This window comes from Haplochromis burtoni, unplaced genomic scaffold (genome assembly GCF_018398535.1).
Source record: "Haplochromis burtoni strain Fernald_Lab_line unplaced genomic scaffold, NCSU_Asbu1 Contig_1, whole genome shotgun sequence".
NCBI lineage: Eukaryota > Metazoa > Chordata > Actinopteri > Cichliformes > Cichlidae > Haplochromis > Haplochromis burtoni.
In genome coordinates, this window is record NW_024582362.1 from 2,622,773 (window position 1) to 2,637,406 (window position 14,634).

A 14,634-nucleotide genomic window follows, 5' to 3' on the forward strand; every position below is an offset into this window, starting at 1 on the left:
GCTCCCTATTTTATAACGGAAACTGTTTGCCTTCACATTATCAGTCTTTGCCTTCACATTGTCACTGTTTGCCTTCACACTAGCAGGAAACCGCCACCCACGAGTAAGAAACAACCTTGTAGAGAACACGAAGTTTTTTGATAAACCACACCTGTTTTCTTGACAAGATAAGGATGATATTTCCTTTTTTGTATGCTTCATGATGTGTATAAATAAAGCCAGACTGCACCAAGGAGGTGTGTGAGTCTCTCCCTGAGTCTCTCACCCGTGCACGTTAAAAACTGCTCTAAGTGTCTGAGTGATATTTCATTGCATCTGAGTACTTTGATAATAGAATATCTTTAACACAAGCAACATGCTTCAGAGCTTTTTCAGAAAGTTCTGGTGCTGCTAAAACAAAGCCGCCAGTTACAGCTGGGAGAAAGCTTTCAGTGAGCTCTCCGGGATGATGAGCTACAGTGAAGATCAATGGGGAGACGCAGACGGATGCAACAGCTGTTTTTTAAGAGTTTTAAAACACGACTGTTGGGAATAATCTGCCCAACAGTCGTGTTTGATGGCAATGAGGCATGTTGTATAGAGCGCTTTGAGTACTCCGGGAGAGTAGAAAAGCGCTACATAAGAATCAGTCCATTTACCAGTGTTCATAGAATCTCAAAGACATACCGGATTTAAGTTTGTTTACCTGCTTTATGTGTTGACCCAGAAGCAGAGCCACCACAACTTAAGGATTGCCGCTCTCATTTCTCAAAAAAAATAATAATTAAAAATCGTCTGACGTCCATTTTCTTTTCCATCAAGGCAGGAAAGTAGTTTGCAAAGACCGCGATTGTAATTATTGGGGGTGTCCAAATTCATGGGCTGCATCCTCCCGGGGACGCATTTGTAGACCGATTACGTCACAGCGACGCGCCGAAGGCTGACCAATGCGTCCTCCTTTTCCCCGAATTTGAAGGATGGGTCGGGTGTGTCCTTCGTGGCCCACCATATCCCAGAATTCATAGCGCGGCCCAGCCAAACTCCAGTTTCCGGCAATGGCGGCTGCTACTAAGTTTTAAAATTACTCTTATTATTCTTTCTGGGTCATATAATAAACTTTTAACATATTTTCACCCGAGAATGAGGGTGTGTAAACTTCAAATATCTGCTCGGTTTATCAAGATATCGCATATTTGCAAAAAGTGCTTCGACGTTTTTGGGGAGACGTCTGTTACCCAACAGCTCGATAGCTAGCCTGGAGCTCGATGTTCACTAGAGCCGCCGAGAACGGCACAACTCCCAGCACATCATTTTCAGATCACTGCTGTCTTTCGCTACTCAGGTTAAACGTAGGTTTACATCCGGCCTACCTGACCTTCTGAGGACCCGGCCCACATAGCCCACGAAGGCCGGGTCCTCAGGAGGATTCAGCCCATGAATTTGGACACGACCTCAGTGTTCCGATTACCAGTCCGGGACTGGTCATGCATGCTGACTGATAAAAAGCGCACCACGAACACATTTCATTGCAACTTACCGGCAGTTGTCTAGACGGTTAACAGACAGCAACAGATTCAAAGTTTCATTTCAAGTAATGGTGCATTACACAGACCTAAGCAATACAAGTAAGCACTTCAAAAATTACCATTTGCATGCGCTATTATATATTATTCACCCTGTGTAAATAGCTTACCTTCACTTTTGTGGTTCGATCGAGTTCGATGGAAGCCGAAAACCCCCCCCAGAATTTTCTTGCAGTCCCGCTCAGTCAAAAAGCGCGGTCTGGCGCATGGCAAATTAGGAACATAAGACTCACGGTTTGGGGGTATATTTTGCTGCATTTTTTAATGTAATGTTGTTACTCTTAAGAAAAGGGTATAATAAACCCATTACTTTATAATTCCTTGGCTGAGTGCAATAATAGAGTAAATTTTATATGATTTGCATAGATTATATATACCTCTCTCCAAAAAGCACACAAACAAACACAGACGGTCACTTATGCTGTCATTACTCGGTCTTCTCCTCTGATCCATTAACAGACAGGAGATCCAGAGAGGAACTCCAGGGAGATGATGAGTTTCTTACCCACAGCCAACTCTTTGCTGATGGGACGGATTCAGATAATCAGCTGGTGTCAAACATACTGCCTGAAAAACCAGAGCCAACATTTAACCTTCCTTCATTAAGGAACAGTGAAATAATCACTGGTGGAAAGATCTCTAGATCAATGCCATACTGTATCAGTTTGACTGTTCAACAGGGGCTTATTAAACAATTCAGTGTTTAGTTAAAACAGCTCTTACCTCATGACTGGATACACAGACTGGAGTCTTCACATCATTAGAGCAGAGCGCTCCAACAGCACACAGCAGCAAAACAGCTGGAGAGACAGAAAACTGAATCTTTAGTTGGTAATTGTTTGCAGTTCTTTCTTGTAGTTAATAATCTTGTAATAGTTGAAACTATTATTGAAACATCTAAATAAATATATAAACATCAGTGGGAAAAACCACATAAAGAAAAAAAATGCATCATTAAGACAAAATCGCTCTTCTCAGTCATAAGTGCGCACAATAGTCATTATGGTGTTAAACTAAAAATTCAAAACAAACAATGACATTGTATGAAGAATGAAGAACACAAATCAGTTCGTCACAATAGGCCTATCTCAGGTTCTTAGACTGTATTTCTGAAGGACAGCTGAGTGTTATTGACAAAATGCTTCATAACTCAACATTTAGCTCCGACCAACTATGAAAATCTTGATTGCAAGTCTGTGATTACCATCAATTCTGAGGAACATTTAAATACTCTGACTTACCTGCAGTCATGTTTCTCTGCCTCCAAATTTTCATTCTCGCATACCGAAGGGAAAATTTGTTGCTGCCACAGCGCCACCTACAGGGGAATTTAACCCCGAGGAGATTAAATAGGTTAATCACCATGATGATGTCCAGACATGCCAGGCAGGAGACTTAATTCCCAAATGTTTGAATATAAAAACATCATGTTAACCATATAGTAAACACAATATTTTTTTAAAACAAATATATGTGAAGTATTACTCAAAGTCTGAGCATTCAAAGGTCATTTACACTCCCACCAAATCACAAGTGTTCTAACAAAAAAGAGAAATATAACACTAATGATTTTAAACACAAAATGACCTTTAACCACAAGGCTTTTTACACACTGGAAATAGAATTATTTATGCAGATAAAGTCCACACATAAAGTCTTCATACAGTAAAAACTATAGTCATTGCGTTAAACAGCCTCTAAGAGCAAGATCAGTCTTCAGCTTGCCAGAATGTTGTCCCTCCTTTCTCATTTTCTGTTCCACAAGACGAATCTTAACTTTCCTCACAAGTCCATCTTAATCAGCCACCGTTTCTACAACTATGGCTAATCTCCACTCAGTCCGTGAAAGATCATCTCCCCTTTTGATGACTCTGTGACCAGCTTTCAGATCACTTCTAGAAACACGCCAGCATTGTCTAGTTGCAATAATAGAGAGATATTCTCCTCCAGCAGGGCCAGAATTGCTCTGCTACTGAATGTGACACCACCTCTTAGAACTATGCATGTGAGCCTTCAGTTTTTAGGCCCCTCTTCTGTGGAACCAGCTTCCAGTTTGGATTTGGGAGACAGACACTATCTCTACTTTTAAGATTAGGCTTAAAACTTTCCCTTTTGGTAAAGCATGTCGTTAGGGCTGGACCAGGTGACCCTGAATCCTCCCTTAGTTATGCTGCAATAGACGTAGGCTGCTCGGGGATTCCCATGATGCATTGAGTTTTTCCTTTCCAGTCACCTTTCTCACTCATTATGTGCTAATAGACCTCTCTGCATTGACTCATATCTGTTATCAATCTCTGTCTCTCTTCCATAGGATGTCTTTATCCTGTTTTCCTTCCCTCACCCCAACCGGTCGCAGCAGATGGCCCCGCCCCTCCCTGAGCCTGGTTCTGCCGGAGGTTTCTTCCTGTTAAAAGGGAGTTTTTCCTTCCCACTGTCACCAAAGTGCTTGCTCATAGGGGGCCATATGATTGTTGGGTTTTACTCTGTATCTATTATTGTATGATCTACTGTCCAATATAAAGCGCCTTGAGGCGACTGTTGTTGTGATTTGGCGCAATATAAATAAAATTGAATTGAATGTCCTCTCTGATGGTGTTGGATTCCAGGTGGTAAGACTAAGTGTGTTTCATGGTTTCATGGTATGTGATTGGGAGTAAGTGGTTCAGGACCATCTGCATCATTTAGGCTATCCACAGTGAGTAGACGACTGTCCACAATAGACACTGGCATCATCCAATCTTTCACGTGAGGGTGGAAGATTGGACCGAAGTACATTCCTTCCTGTTCTGATCTGTCTCTCCCACACACCTCCTACATGGCTTGAATGGAGAGCATTCATAATGAAGTTAATCTGATCTGGATGAGAGAGACAGAAATGTGCAGTCTGCACATTTAGTGTTTGAACCTTTTTAACTTCAGGTCACCCAAGTGAGATTTCTGGGATTACCTCTGCAGGTGGAGGCACTGTTTTCTCCCATAGGAACTTGGGTCCAGTAAACCAGTTTTATGTGAGAAGCTTGCTTGCACTTGAACCTCCGGAAGCAAGGTCTGCAGGATTCTTGTTAGTGGAGACATATCACCTTTGCTGAGTAGTTGTACTGAGATGAGTTTTCTGAATCCTATTCAATACAAATATGTGAAAACGACATGGTTTGTTGTTGCTGTACCCTAGTACAACCTTGGAGTCTGTACAGAAATATTAATCAATCCCTGAAATTCCACGTTCTTCCTTTAGAGCAGTGCTTGCTGCGATGGACACAACAGCAGCAGTCAGCTCTAACCTGGGGATTGTCACAGCCTTGAATGTAGCTCCAGTGGACTTTTACACGACCAGATCACAATTAAGAGATCCATTTTCATTCACGTGTCTCAAATATTAACACTGGCCATAACCATTTGATCTTTCCAAAGTCAGTTGATACATAGCAGTGAGGCATGTGATTTTCTCCAAATGCCAGATCACTCTTCCAGCATCTTCAGACTGGTTGAGGTTAACTGATGAGTGGGACATCCCAGCCTGTGAAATGCCTACAATTTCTTGAAACACCCTCTTCCCAGTTAGCAGGAAAGGAGCAACGAGCCCTAATGATTCATGAAGAGAGGCAGCTGTGGAGAGTATGCCACGTCAGGTTTCTGGTTGATCCTTCAGAAAGGTATGGAAACTGAAACTGTCTGATTCAATGTCCAAGTGGGTTCTTAAGGCTCTTCACAGTGATGGATCATTAAAGATGAGATCAAGAGCCTTTGGTTCAGTTGCACGCTCAGATGGTTTTACGCTCAAGCACTACGACTATGCACAACTTTGCTTAGTCACAGTAAACCCATAGCACAGAACTTTTGGGCTTCTTTTGCAAGCTGAACAGCTTCATCTACATCTGCTATGCTTGTGACAATGTCATCAACATAGAAGTCTCTCATAATGAATTGTGAGCCTGGAGGACACACTCTCACTCTCCTTAGCAAGATGATTTAAGACGTAGTTAGCACATCCAGTTGAAGATGCAGCACTGAAAAGGTGAACTTTCATGCAGAATTCTTTTACATCTTTATTTCCATCTTCACACACTCACAGTGAACACCACAAAGGAAAATACAAGTAATTACTTACAGCTTAATCTTAGAAATAAATGTTTGATTACAAGACAGAGTCTGAAAGAAAAAAAATGTAATCTAGTTAATCAGCTTAAAAGATCCTGATAGAACTAGCTGGCCACAAAGCAAAACAAAACATACTCAAGGTCATATTGTACACATCTGAGTAACACTGACTGTGCCATTTCCAAATTAAATGATTAAATGATCTGCAAAAGATGGGAAATTATCCCAGTGTGCCTCTCTGTCGTAAATGGAAACTACACTGTTTCACTTTCCATAGGAATCCTCAATCAGGAGGATCTTTCTGAGGTAACATAATTATTTATTTAAAAATAAACTGAATGAATGAGTCGCTTTTCATGCTAGAGTCACTTTTATGGTCTGCCTTTTAATGTGGGGCAAGGCTCATTTTGAGTGATGGGTTTATGGTTTGTTGATACTGAGTTGATGGTTTCACTAAGAGCTTCTCTTCAGACCTGCTTGCACACTTGGGATACCCACACATTTAAAGTTAGAACATTCAATAAAAGACATTTCATTCAATCCCACACTGTGGAAACTCACTGGTTACAACAGCACAATAAATAGGAAAAATAGTGTTTAAAAAGCCAAAAATATTATACGATGCACAAATGGTTACTACATACAGTAAAATACACCGAGATTTATATGCTTATAATATAATATAATATAATATAATATAATATAATATAATATAATATAATATAATATAATAATTTAAAAAATATAATATAATTATTAAAAATTATTTTCTTTTTTTTTCTTCTCTTTTGTGAATCCAGATGTTTTCCATGTGACTGATGTTCCTGTATGTGTTTTCTTTCTTTGTAATCAGAAGAATCTGATCCTTTTGCAAATTCTATTGAATTTTATAGTGTCTGTTAGGCCAAGCTCATCTTGACTAGGAGTCATTATTCATTTGTTCTACTGTGATTTTATGATTGATTTATTCCTTTGTTTTGCTGCGTAGGAGCGATGGGCTGAGCCAGCATATCCTTCCCTTTGTGATGAGTCTGTCAGGATCTGCTGCCCTGGTGAGCCGTATCGCTTCGCCTTTATCCCCTGTCATCACAGGCAGCAGCTTCGACCTTTAGCATTATATGAAACACTTACAAATATTTTAAACTTTAACTGAAATTCATCTTGACTTGTCATCTTTAAAGTGAATAAGGTGGTATATATTTTTGGAATTACATTTCCTGGTTAACTTTTGGATTTCCTGAAATTCCCCAAGGTGGCGCTGTGGCAACACAAACCTCCGTGTTTGTGTCTTCCACGTAGTGGTGCTTTGAGCAGTGGACTCCTGTCTATAGCTGCTGTGCTTGAGGATTCACATTCAGCTTTATTGTAACATTACAGATTTTAAAAAGTAAAAAGTGTCTGAAAAAACTTTTGTTACAGAGCTCCACAAAATAAGATACCATATTTTAGATATGTGTAAAATTCGAAAATAAAAGTCCATATGTCTGGCAAAAGAGCAAATAAATAAGTAAAATCTCTGATGAGCGTTGCATTCCTCTACAGCGCAGCTTCCAAACCTGATGATACAGCAGGATACTTTGAATGGAGCTGCTGTGCAAGGACCTCAGAAAGCTGGGGCTCTTAAACTCGCTGACCTGCTCCACTGGAGCTCAGTTGATGTAAAAACGGGCATGCTCTTCCCTATTCACCCTGAAACCCACAGTCAGCTCCTCAGTCTTGTTTACAATCAGGGCAAGGTTGTTAAGAAAAACACTATTCTGTCAGAAGGCTGATGATCATGCTCATATTTAATGATGACACTGGAGCTGCGCTTGGCCTCACAGTCCTGGGGGAAGAGGACACAGACCACAGCTTAGGAACATCAGATTTTAGTACCTGATCAGTGGTTTTTCCAACAAATCTTAATTTGTAAAGTCAGTCACAGTTTGTTTTCACTCAAATGTGTTGTACTCTAATATAACACAAAACCATTAAAGAGAAAAATACAATTTGTATATATAAAAAGTATTTTCCTGTGAAATGCTTATGAAAAAAAATTCTGATTGTTATTTCTTTGACAAGACTCGAATAAAACAGCCGAGGAAACACCAGGCATGGCCAAATTAGTTTCTTTATTTAAAGTACATTTTATTGCAGGTGTAATGCTGGAAGATAAAATGTTGTAGATAAAATGTAATATAGTGTAAAAGTTCCAGTAAAATATATAAAGAAAGTTTATTATGAAAAAAATAAATGTGTACAAAAAATATAATGCTTGCATTCTCTGCTGGTGTATAAATGCATTCAAAAAAAACATCGACGTTACATTGCCATGTATAACAAAATATATGCAACATGTAATAAATTCCTGAGTCTTCATATAAACATAATGGAGAAATCTTTTTTCCATAGCTACATCTCTAAAGTACATTCCTCTGAATATTTTAGTTTCATAATTAATTGTATTTTGTAGCTGCACAATAAAAACTGCACAAAATAAAATAAAAAAACTTTAAAACTTTAAAAACAAAACTGCTTGCTATCCTTGAATATAATATAAAGCAAGTACATTCTACTCTAAAATCTTAGGTTAGTACCATTTTATCAGTATTGTTATGCAAGCTGTTGGATATACGGATAAAAATAAAGGTATAAAGGCGATCACTCTGCATCGGATGGTTTCAGAAGCTCCTTCTCAGCTGCCACAGTGTCTCCGTCACATGTTTCTGCTCTCTTTTCTTCAGTGGCGCAGGTTTGACAGTAGTCATTGGTGGCCTGGGTTTTCTTTTCTTCGCTTGCTTTGGTCAAGGCAGACATGTCAACGATGGTCGACGCATTCTGGTAGTCGCTGCAAGTCTGATTGATTGTGTTTTGGTAGAGCTGCAAAAAGTGAATGTTGATAGTGATTACGCTGCTACATTCACATATATGTTTGAGTATAATTGAACACAAATATTGAGATTTTCTTTAAGGCCTACGTTCTCCTCTTGGTCTAGGAGCAGGTCACACAGAAAGGACACCAACTTGGAGAAAGAGGGGCGGTTAGCAGGAGCCAGGGCCCAACACTTGTGCATCATCCCGTACCTGCAGAAGAACATTCACAACACTACTGACTTAATAAAAACAAAAATTATATTTAAAAGTCCAGAATAGCTAAAGTTTCAAAACAGAACAGAAATAGAGTATTATTTTTGATTTTTACTGATGTATTAATGTGATTCTGTCTTTATTTGAATCCTAAAATAATAGTTTTCTTAAAACAACCTAGTACATTTATGAAACATTTAAGATGAGACTTACACAGTTTCGTTGGCATAGTATGGACACTCCATCTTAAATCCTCTCTCAATCATTGAATAGAACATATGATCCACCTTTATGCCCGGATATGGAGTGACACCTGCGACAAACATCATTGAGACGTTAGAACTGATTGTTTATCTTTTGAATGTGCTGCTCACAATGAGTTAATGTTTGTGAAAGTTACCGAGTGAGAAGATCTCCCAGAGCAGAATGCCGTAAGCCCAGACATCGCTCTTCATGGTGTACATTCCCTGAAAGATGCTCTCAGGAGCCATCCACTTTACTGGCAAACGCACCTGTGAGACAGCAGGGCTCAGTCACCCACCCACAGTGATTAACATAAGAGTCAGTGAATAATATAAAATGACCAAAGGATCATCCAACATACGTTTCCTCTCACGACGTAGTTGGAGTCGTTGTCGATGTCCCGGGCGAGTCCAAAGTCACCGATTTTCACCTGCCTGCCGTTTGTCACTAAGACATTTCGAGCTGCCAGGTCCCGATGGATACACTGCAGACAAAAGGAGCAGTCATCAGCATATGTTTTGTGTATTTATTTGGATATGCAATTTTATTTTAGTTATATTTAAATAATTTCCCCTTGAACTGTGCGGTTTATAAAATTCCAAATCTCCTAAATATAGATATATTATGACAAAATGCAAAGAACTAAGAAACTAACACAGGTGTTTCAGGTTTGGTCTGCCAATATAGGTCTAAATTAATCATCAACAAAAAAGACTAAATGTGTTTCTGCAGAGAGGCTGGGTGACAGATGTTTGTCTGGTGTTTTCCGCCTACATTCTTGGAGGAGAGGAACTCCATGCCTCTTGCCACTTGGAAGGCAAAGCTCAGCAGGTCATCAAAGGTCAGGGCTTCCAGGTCTTCCGTCTGCTCGTCTGAGGTTTCAAAGCTCTCTGGGTCTGCAGATAAATTGTGTTCTGAATTTCACAGTAGTGTGTCAACCTCTGTTCACACATACACCTTTTTTTAAACGTGTTTTTTTCACCATGATAACGTGTATGCTCTGCTGGCTTTATATCACATTTCTCACCTTCACAGCTGTCCACGTCGTCAGAGTTGATGGTAAGGAGCGCGATGTCCTCCTGCCCCCTTGTGTTAGTGGTGTACATAGGCACGTAATTATCTACTGGTGCTTCCAGCGCACTGAAAAAAGAGAAATGTAACACAACTGTAATGCCAAACCAACTTTGTAAAGAATAATTTAACAAATAAACAAAAGGCAGCACTGATACAGAAACATGTCTCACCTGGGGCATTTCCTGAGCTGCAGGTTGTGGTAGAGGCTTCTGAAACGGTCTTTGTCAAAAGCGTCGGTGACAGACTTGTGGTAACGTTCACAGTTGTTTTTTAAGTAATTCAGCAGGTCTCCATGGCAGCAGTACTGGAAAATCAGGTATACTGGTCCTAGATGAGGGGAAATTAGGTTATTTTAAAACTTCTGTTTGACATTAATACACAGCATCAAATAATCAGAAACCAGGGCAGTAGGTCTCATCTGAAAGAGCCCAAGTTTGATGACTATTGTGCATGTGCGTGATCTGCTGCGTTAAACGCACCAGAGTCTGTGCATGCACCGAGCAGGTTGACAATGTTGGCATGGTGTCCGATGTGAGTTAGCATCTTGAGCTCTGACATCAAAGCCTCCTTCTCCATAGACTGGTGTTTTTCTGCAGAGTCAAGTACAAGATTAGCACTTTTAGGTAAAACCCTTTTAACGCTCTGCATTTCTCATGAAACAAATACCAACCTTTCAGCATCTTAACGGCCACCTTCTGCGAGACTCCTGGCTTTTTGATGCCATAAGCTGTAGCCTGGACCACCATGCCAAAAGCTCCAGAGCCCAGTTCTTTACCTGAGGAGGACAGAAAAACACTCAAAAGTCTGTTTTGTATATTAAATTGACTACGTTTATCAACACGTTGTCATGAAATATGAGGGAAAAAAGTGTTCACATTAAGTTAGTTTTTAGATTGAGCTTATGCCATTAAAAAAAAAACAACTAAAGACAAATGATTGTTCTGCAAAATTAAACCAAAGAGTTGTGGCCTCTTAGAGGTGTCCTGTTGGGGCCCCTTCATATGTTTCACATATCTATCTGGTTAGAAGTTCCGGCAAAGAGACATTTCCTCTTTAAACGTGGTGTATTGCTGAGTTCAGACAACACTTTGAGGCCCAGAAAGGTAAAACTCTTCATAAAAAAATGAAAAGAGGAAAGTCTGAATATTTCACAGATAACACATTTATGTAGAATAACTTTTTTCCTCTTTTTCTGCTTCAGTCTTTTGCAAGCCCTCAAGTACGTCTTGCTACCATTTGAAGGGCTTCTTGTTCTTTGGTTTTTCTGAGGTCTGCTAGCAGCTAAATCAATAATTTTACATATATTTAAATGTTCTTTTAAACTTCTTCTTACTGACTGAGTGTAAAACTTTACATTGCCTTTATGTGTTGATGCATATATTTAACCCTGTAACTTGGTGTACTTCATACCCAGTTCAAGGTTCTCCCTGGGAAACTCCCATTTCCTGTCATACTCAAAGTCCTTGAAGTTGATGTAGATGTAATCATTATCACTGGGTCCAGTCATCTGGATCATCTGAAGCTGAGGCTGATATTGAGGTTTCTGCTGGAAACACAAAAGGTTTGGTGTCACGTCTTTGTGTGTGTTTGCATTTATATGTATGCTGATACACCTTATTTATATTTACCTTCTTTTTGACAAAATACATGAGCACCATGATGGCGAGTGTCAAAGCCAGAGCCAGAACCACACATAGTGTCAGCAGGAAGGAGTTCTTCTCAGGTGGCTTACCTAAAAAACAAAACAAAACAATGTGAGCAACTTTTAGATTTTTTTTTTTCATCAAATATTTTCAGTAAATATATTCATTTTCAGACTTTTTATTACCAATAGAGGGCTGAGGTGTAGGTGGGATGATCATGTAATGGTTTTTGCACCAGGAGCTAACTGGGTTTGTCAGACAAAACTTGAATTGGTCTCCTTTGAACACGTCTCTGCTCACTGAGCTCTTGATCGGCTTGTTGCAGGAAACATCAGAATCTATTTGAAATGCATTTGGGACCTCATCCCAGGATGAGTCTGTTTCACAGCTGCAGTGAAACAAAGTAAAAGGAGTTTAAATAATCAGAGCTAAAATGCTCTCTGAGCTGAACGGCTGTGCAGGTAATCATACCTGTGATTGGACTTAGAGCAAAACATCCAGGTATAGTTTGCTGGCACAGGACTGACAGTCTCAAGGTTGAGGGTACCATCATCCTTATTAAACAAGAAGTTGAACTTTGGTTCATCTGGAACAAAAATCAGATGATCTCAAACAATCTCACATTTTAAATACAAATTATAATTAAATTTAAGTAATAATACGACTGTAACAAAGGCTACATTAACCCACCTCCAACACACACTGATATGATCTTTGTTTCCTTTTGTCCTCCAGCCTCCAGGTGTAACTTATAATCTCCTGATATGAGTGGATCACAAAGCTTCACAGTCCTGAGAAACAGTTCATTACAGTCCTCATATCACATGATTACACTGATCATGAAAAACGTGAATGAATGGGTAATTTTACACTTCTACATGATGACAGTTTGCATCATTGAAGTACCTGTGCTGTGTTACCCATGTCTCCCTGACACATTTAGTCCTGTTTTTGTCAGGAGTCTCCCAGGAACAGTACTGGAGAACAGGATGGTAGGAAACAGTGGCCTGCAAGCAGGTGCTGGATGCCTCCTGAGCTGATATGATCTTGGTCTCATCCAGCTGTGCAGAGAGGAAACCTTCATCTGAGGAAACACAAGAATAAACCAGATTTATTCAGTGGGAACAGTTTCAAATAATAATGACATGAAATGAAGTCTACTGACCTGAGACATGAACATGAACAGACTTTGAGTTTTTATTTGCATTCGTGCAGGTGTATGTGCCGCTGTGCTCCTCTCTCACTGATCTGATGGACAGGTAGGCCATCTGAACACCGAAATGTGAGTCATTTTTAATGCACATCTGGAAGAAAAACCCCATAATAATGATCATTTGCAGGATGATTATCAGTGAAGTACTTTGTGTCTCAGACTGAGGAATATTAAAGAGGTCGGTCAGTTTTCAGACAAACATAACAAGAAAGTTTAAGGAAACTCGCCCCGATTACAGGACATTACTGTACCTCCTCCTCCTTCTCTGGTTTACATGATAATGTCCTGGCATTGAGCTGTTTTCCTCCTTTCTCCCACACAGGTGATCTCAGACTGTATCCTGTAACTCTGCAGCGAAGCAGCAGATACTGACCTTCGCTCAGGGTGACATTAGATACCTCATCTTTGTTCATTACGCTGCTCTGTAAGTCTGAAACACACATCATGGCCTCAAGTCAAAAATATATTTTTCAGGCAGAATTTGTCATTTGCTTCTCTGAGATCAGTTAGTTAATGTCTGAGTAAACATTGTTTTTTCAAGTATTTGAACCAAATTTTACTGAAATTAACTCCTGTAATAATTTATGGATAAATTCATTATGGATGTATTAAATTTGTTATGAATTAATTTAAATCCAGTTACCGTAGTCATACAGTTGGGAGCACTCTTGTCCTTCAGCATTGGTTGCACAGCACATCATTCCTGTATTATAATATTCAGTGCTTGATATTGTGCGCTCTGTCTTTTTGTCGCTTCCGTTTAAACTCTGTTGTTCATCCTTGTTACTGGTCAAACAGAGAGAAAAATGTTAGTGCTGTAAAATTATATTTTCAGAGCGCTGTGTCTTTGACAAACATTATTATCAAAGCTTGTCTAATACACATTTATCCCAACCACCCACCAAAATAAAGCATCTCTCCACATGATTCAGTCTAAAATCAGACATTAAGAAGTGCTGCTATTCTAAAGTTTACATACAAATGTAAAGGACAACATCTTACCCAGACCATTTGATTGTGGGTTTGGGGAAACCCTCAGAGATGCACTTAAAAAGCGGGGAAGTATCTGACACGTCAACACCATCGAGCATCAGCTGTGGTTTTGTTGGACGTTCTAAACAACAAAGAAAACAGTTAACTTCATTTTTTATTATCACTAATTTATGATCAAACAGAGATTGTGTGAGTATTATAGAAGAAAGAAGGTGAGAAGCTGTTACTCACTCAAAAATCACATACATGTTCCTGATATCCTCATTTGTAGCCGTACGTAAGATAGTGGCAGACTCTTTTGCTGGATAGTTGAACTACAAACAGTGAAGCCTGGCTCCTTTGCTTATGTGAATGTTCCACTTTTCCATGAGAAACCCCCCTCCCCCAACTTACCTGCTGTTTTCTTGTGCTGTCTGATACCCTATCCTAACCACAGATCCCAACAAAGTGTCCCTCTAAATGATCCAGTCTAAAATGAGACAGAAGAAGTGCTGCTATTCTAAAGTTTGCATACAAATGTAAAAGACAACATCTTACCCAGACCAGGTAATTGTGGGATTTGGGAAACCCACAGAGACACACTTAAAACACCATCAAGCATCAGCTGTGGTTTTGTTGGACGTTCTAAACAACATCAAAGAAAACAGTTAAATTAATTGTATTGTCACTCATTGATCATCAAACAGAGTTTGTTTGAGTATTGTAGAAGAAATAAGGTGAGAAGCTGTTACTCACTCATTAC

General features: G+C 39.5%; 1 protein-coding gene across 1 annotated transcript in view; it reads right to left on the bottom strand.

Moving 5' to 3' along the window:
• Positions 1-8,046: 8,046 nt before the first annotated feature.
• Positions 8,047-14,634, bottom strand: part of flt3 (fms related receptor tyrosine kinase 3) — a gene marked incomplete in the record, with an annotated part of 9,272 nt that continues 2,684 nt past the window's right edge. The window contains 20 exon segments of the mRNA XM_014337779.2: positions 8,047-8,519; positions 8,618-8,723; positions 8,940-9,039; positions 9,127-9,238; positions 9,331-9,453; positions 9,744-9,883; positions 9,997-10,109; positions 10,214-10,370; positions 10,523-10,633; positions 10,714-10,818; positions 11,454-11,589; positions 11,672-11,775; positions 11,872-12,074; positions 12,158-12,272; positions 12,377-12,477; positions 12,593-12,770; positions 12,852-12,990; positions 13,151-13,329; positions 13,543-13,685; positions 13,902-14,013. Of these exon segments, the coding sequence (XP_014193265.1) occupies positions 8,301-8,519; positions 8,618-8,723; positions 8,940-9,039; positions 9,127-9,238; positions 9,331-9,453; positions 9,744-9,883; positions 9,997-10,109; positions 10,214-10,370; positions 10,523-10,633; positions 10,714-10,818; positions 11,454-11,589; positions 11,672-11,775; positions 11,872-12,074; positions 12,158-12,272; positions 12,377-12,477; positions 12,593-12,770; positions 12,852-12,990; positions 13,151-13,329; positions 13,543-13,685; positions 13,902-14,013 (2,696 nt within the window).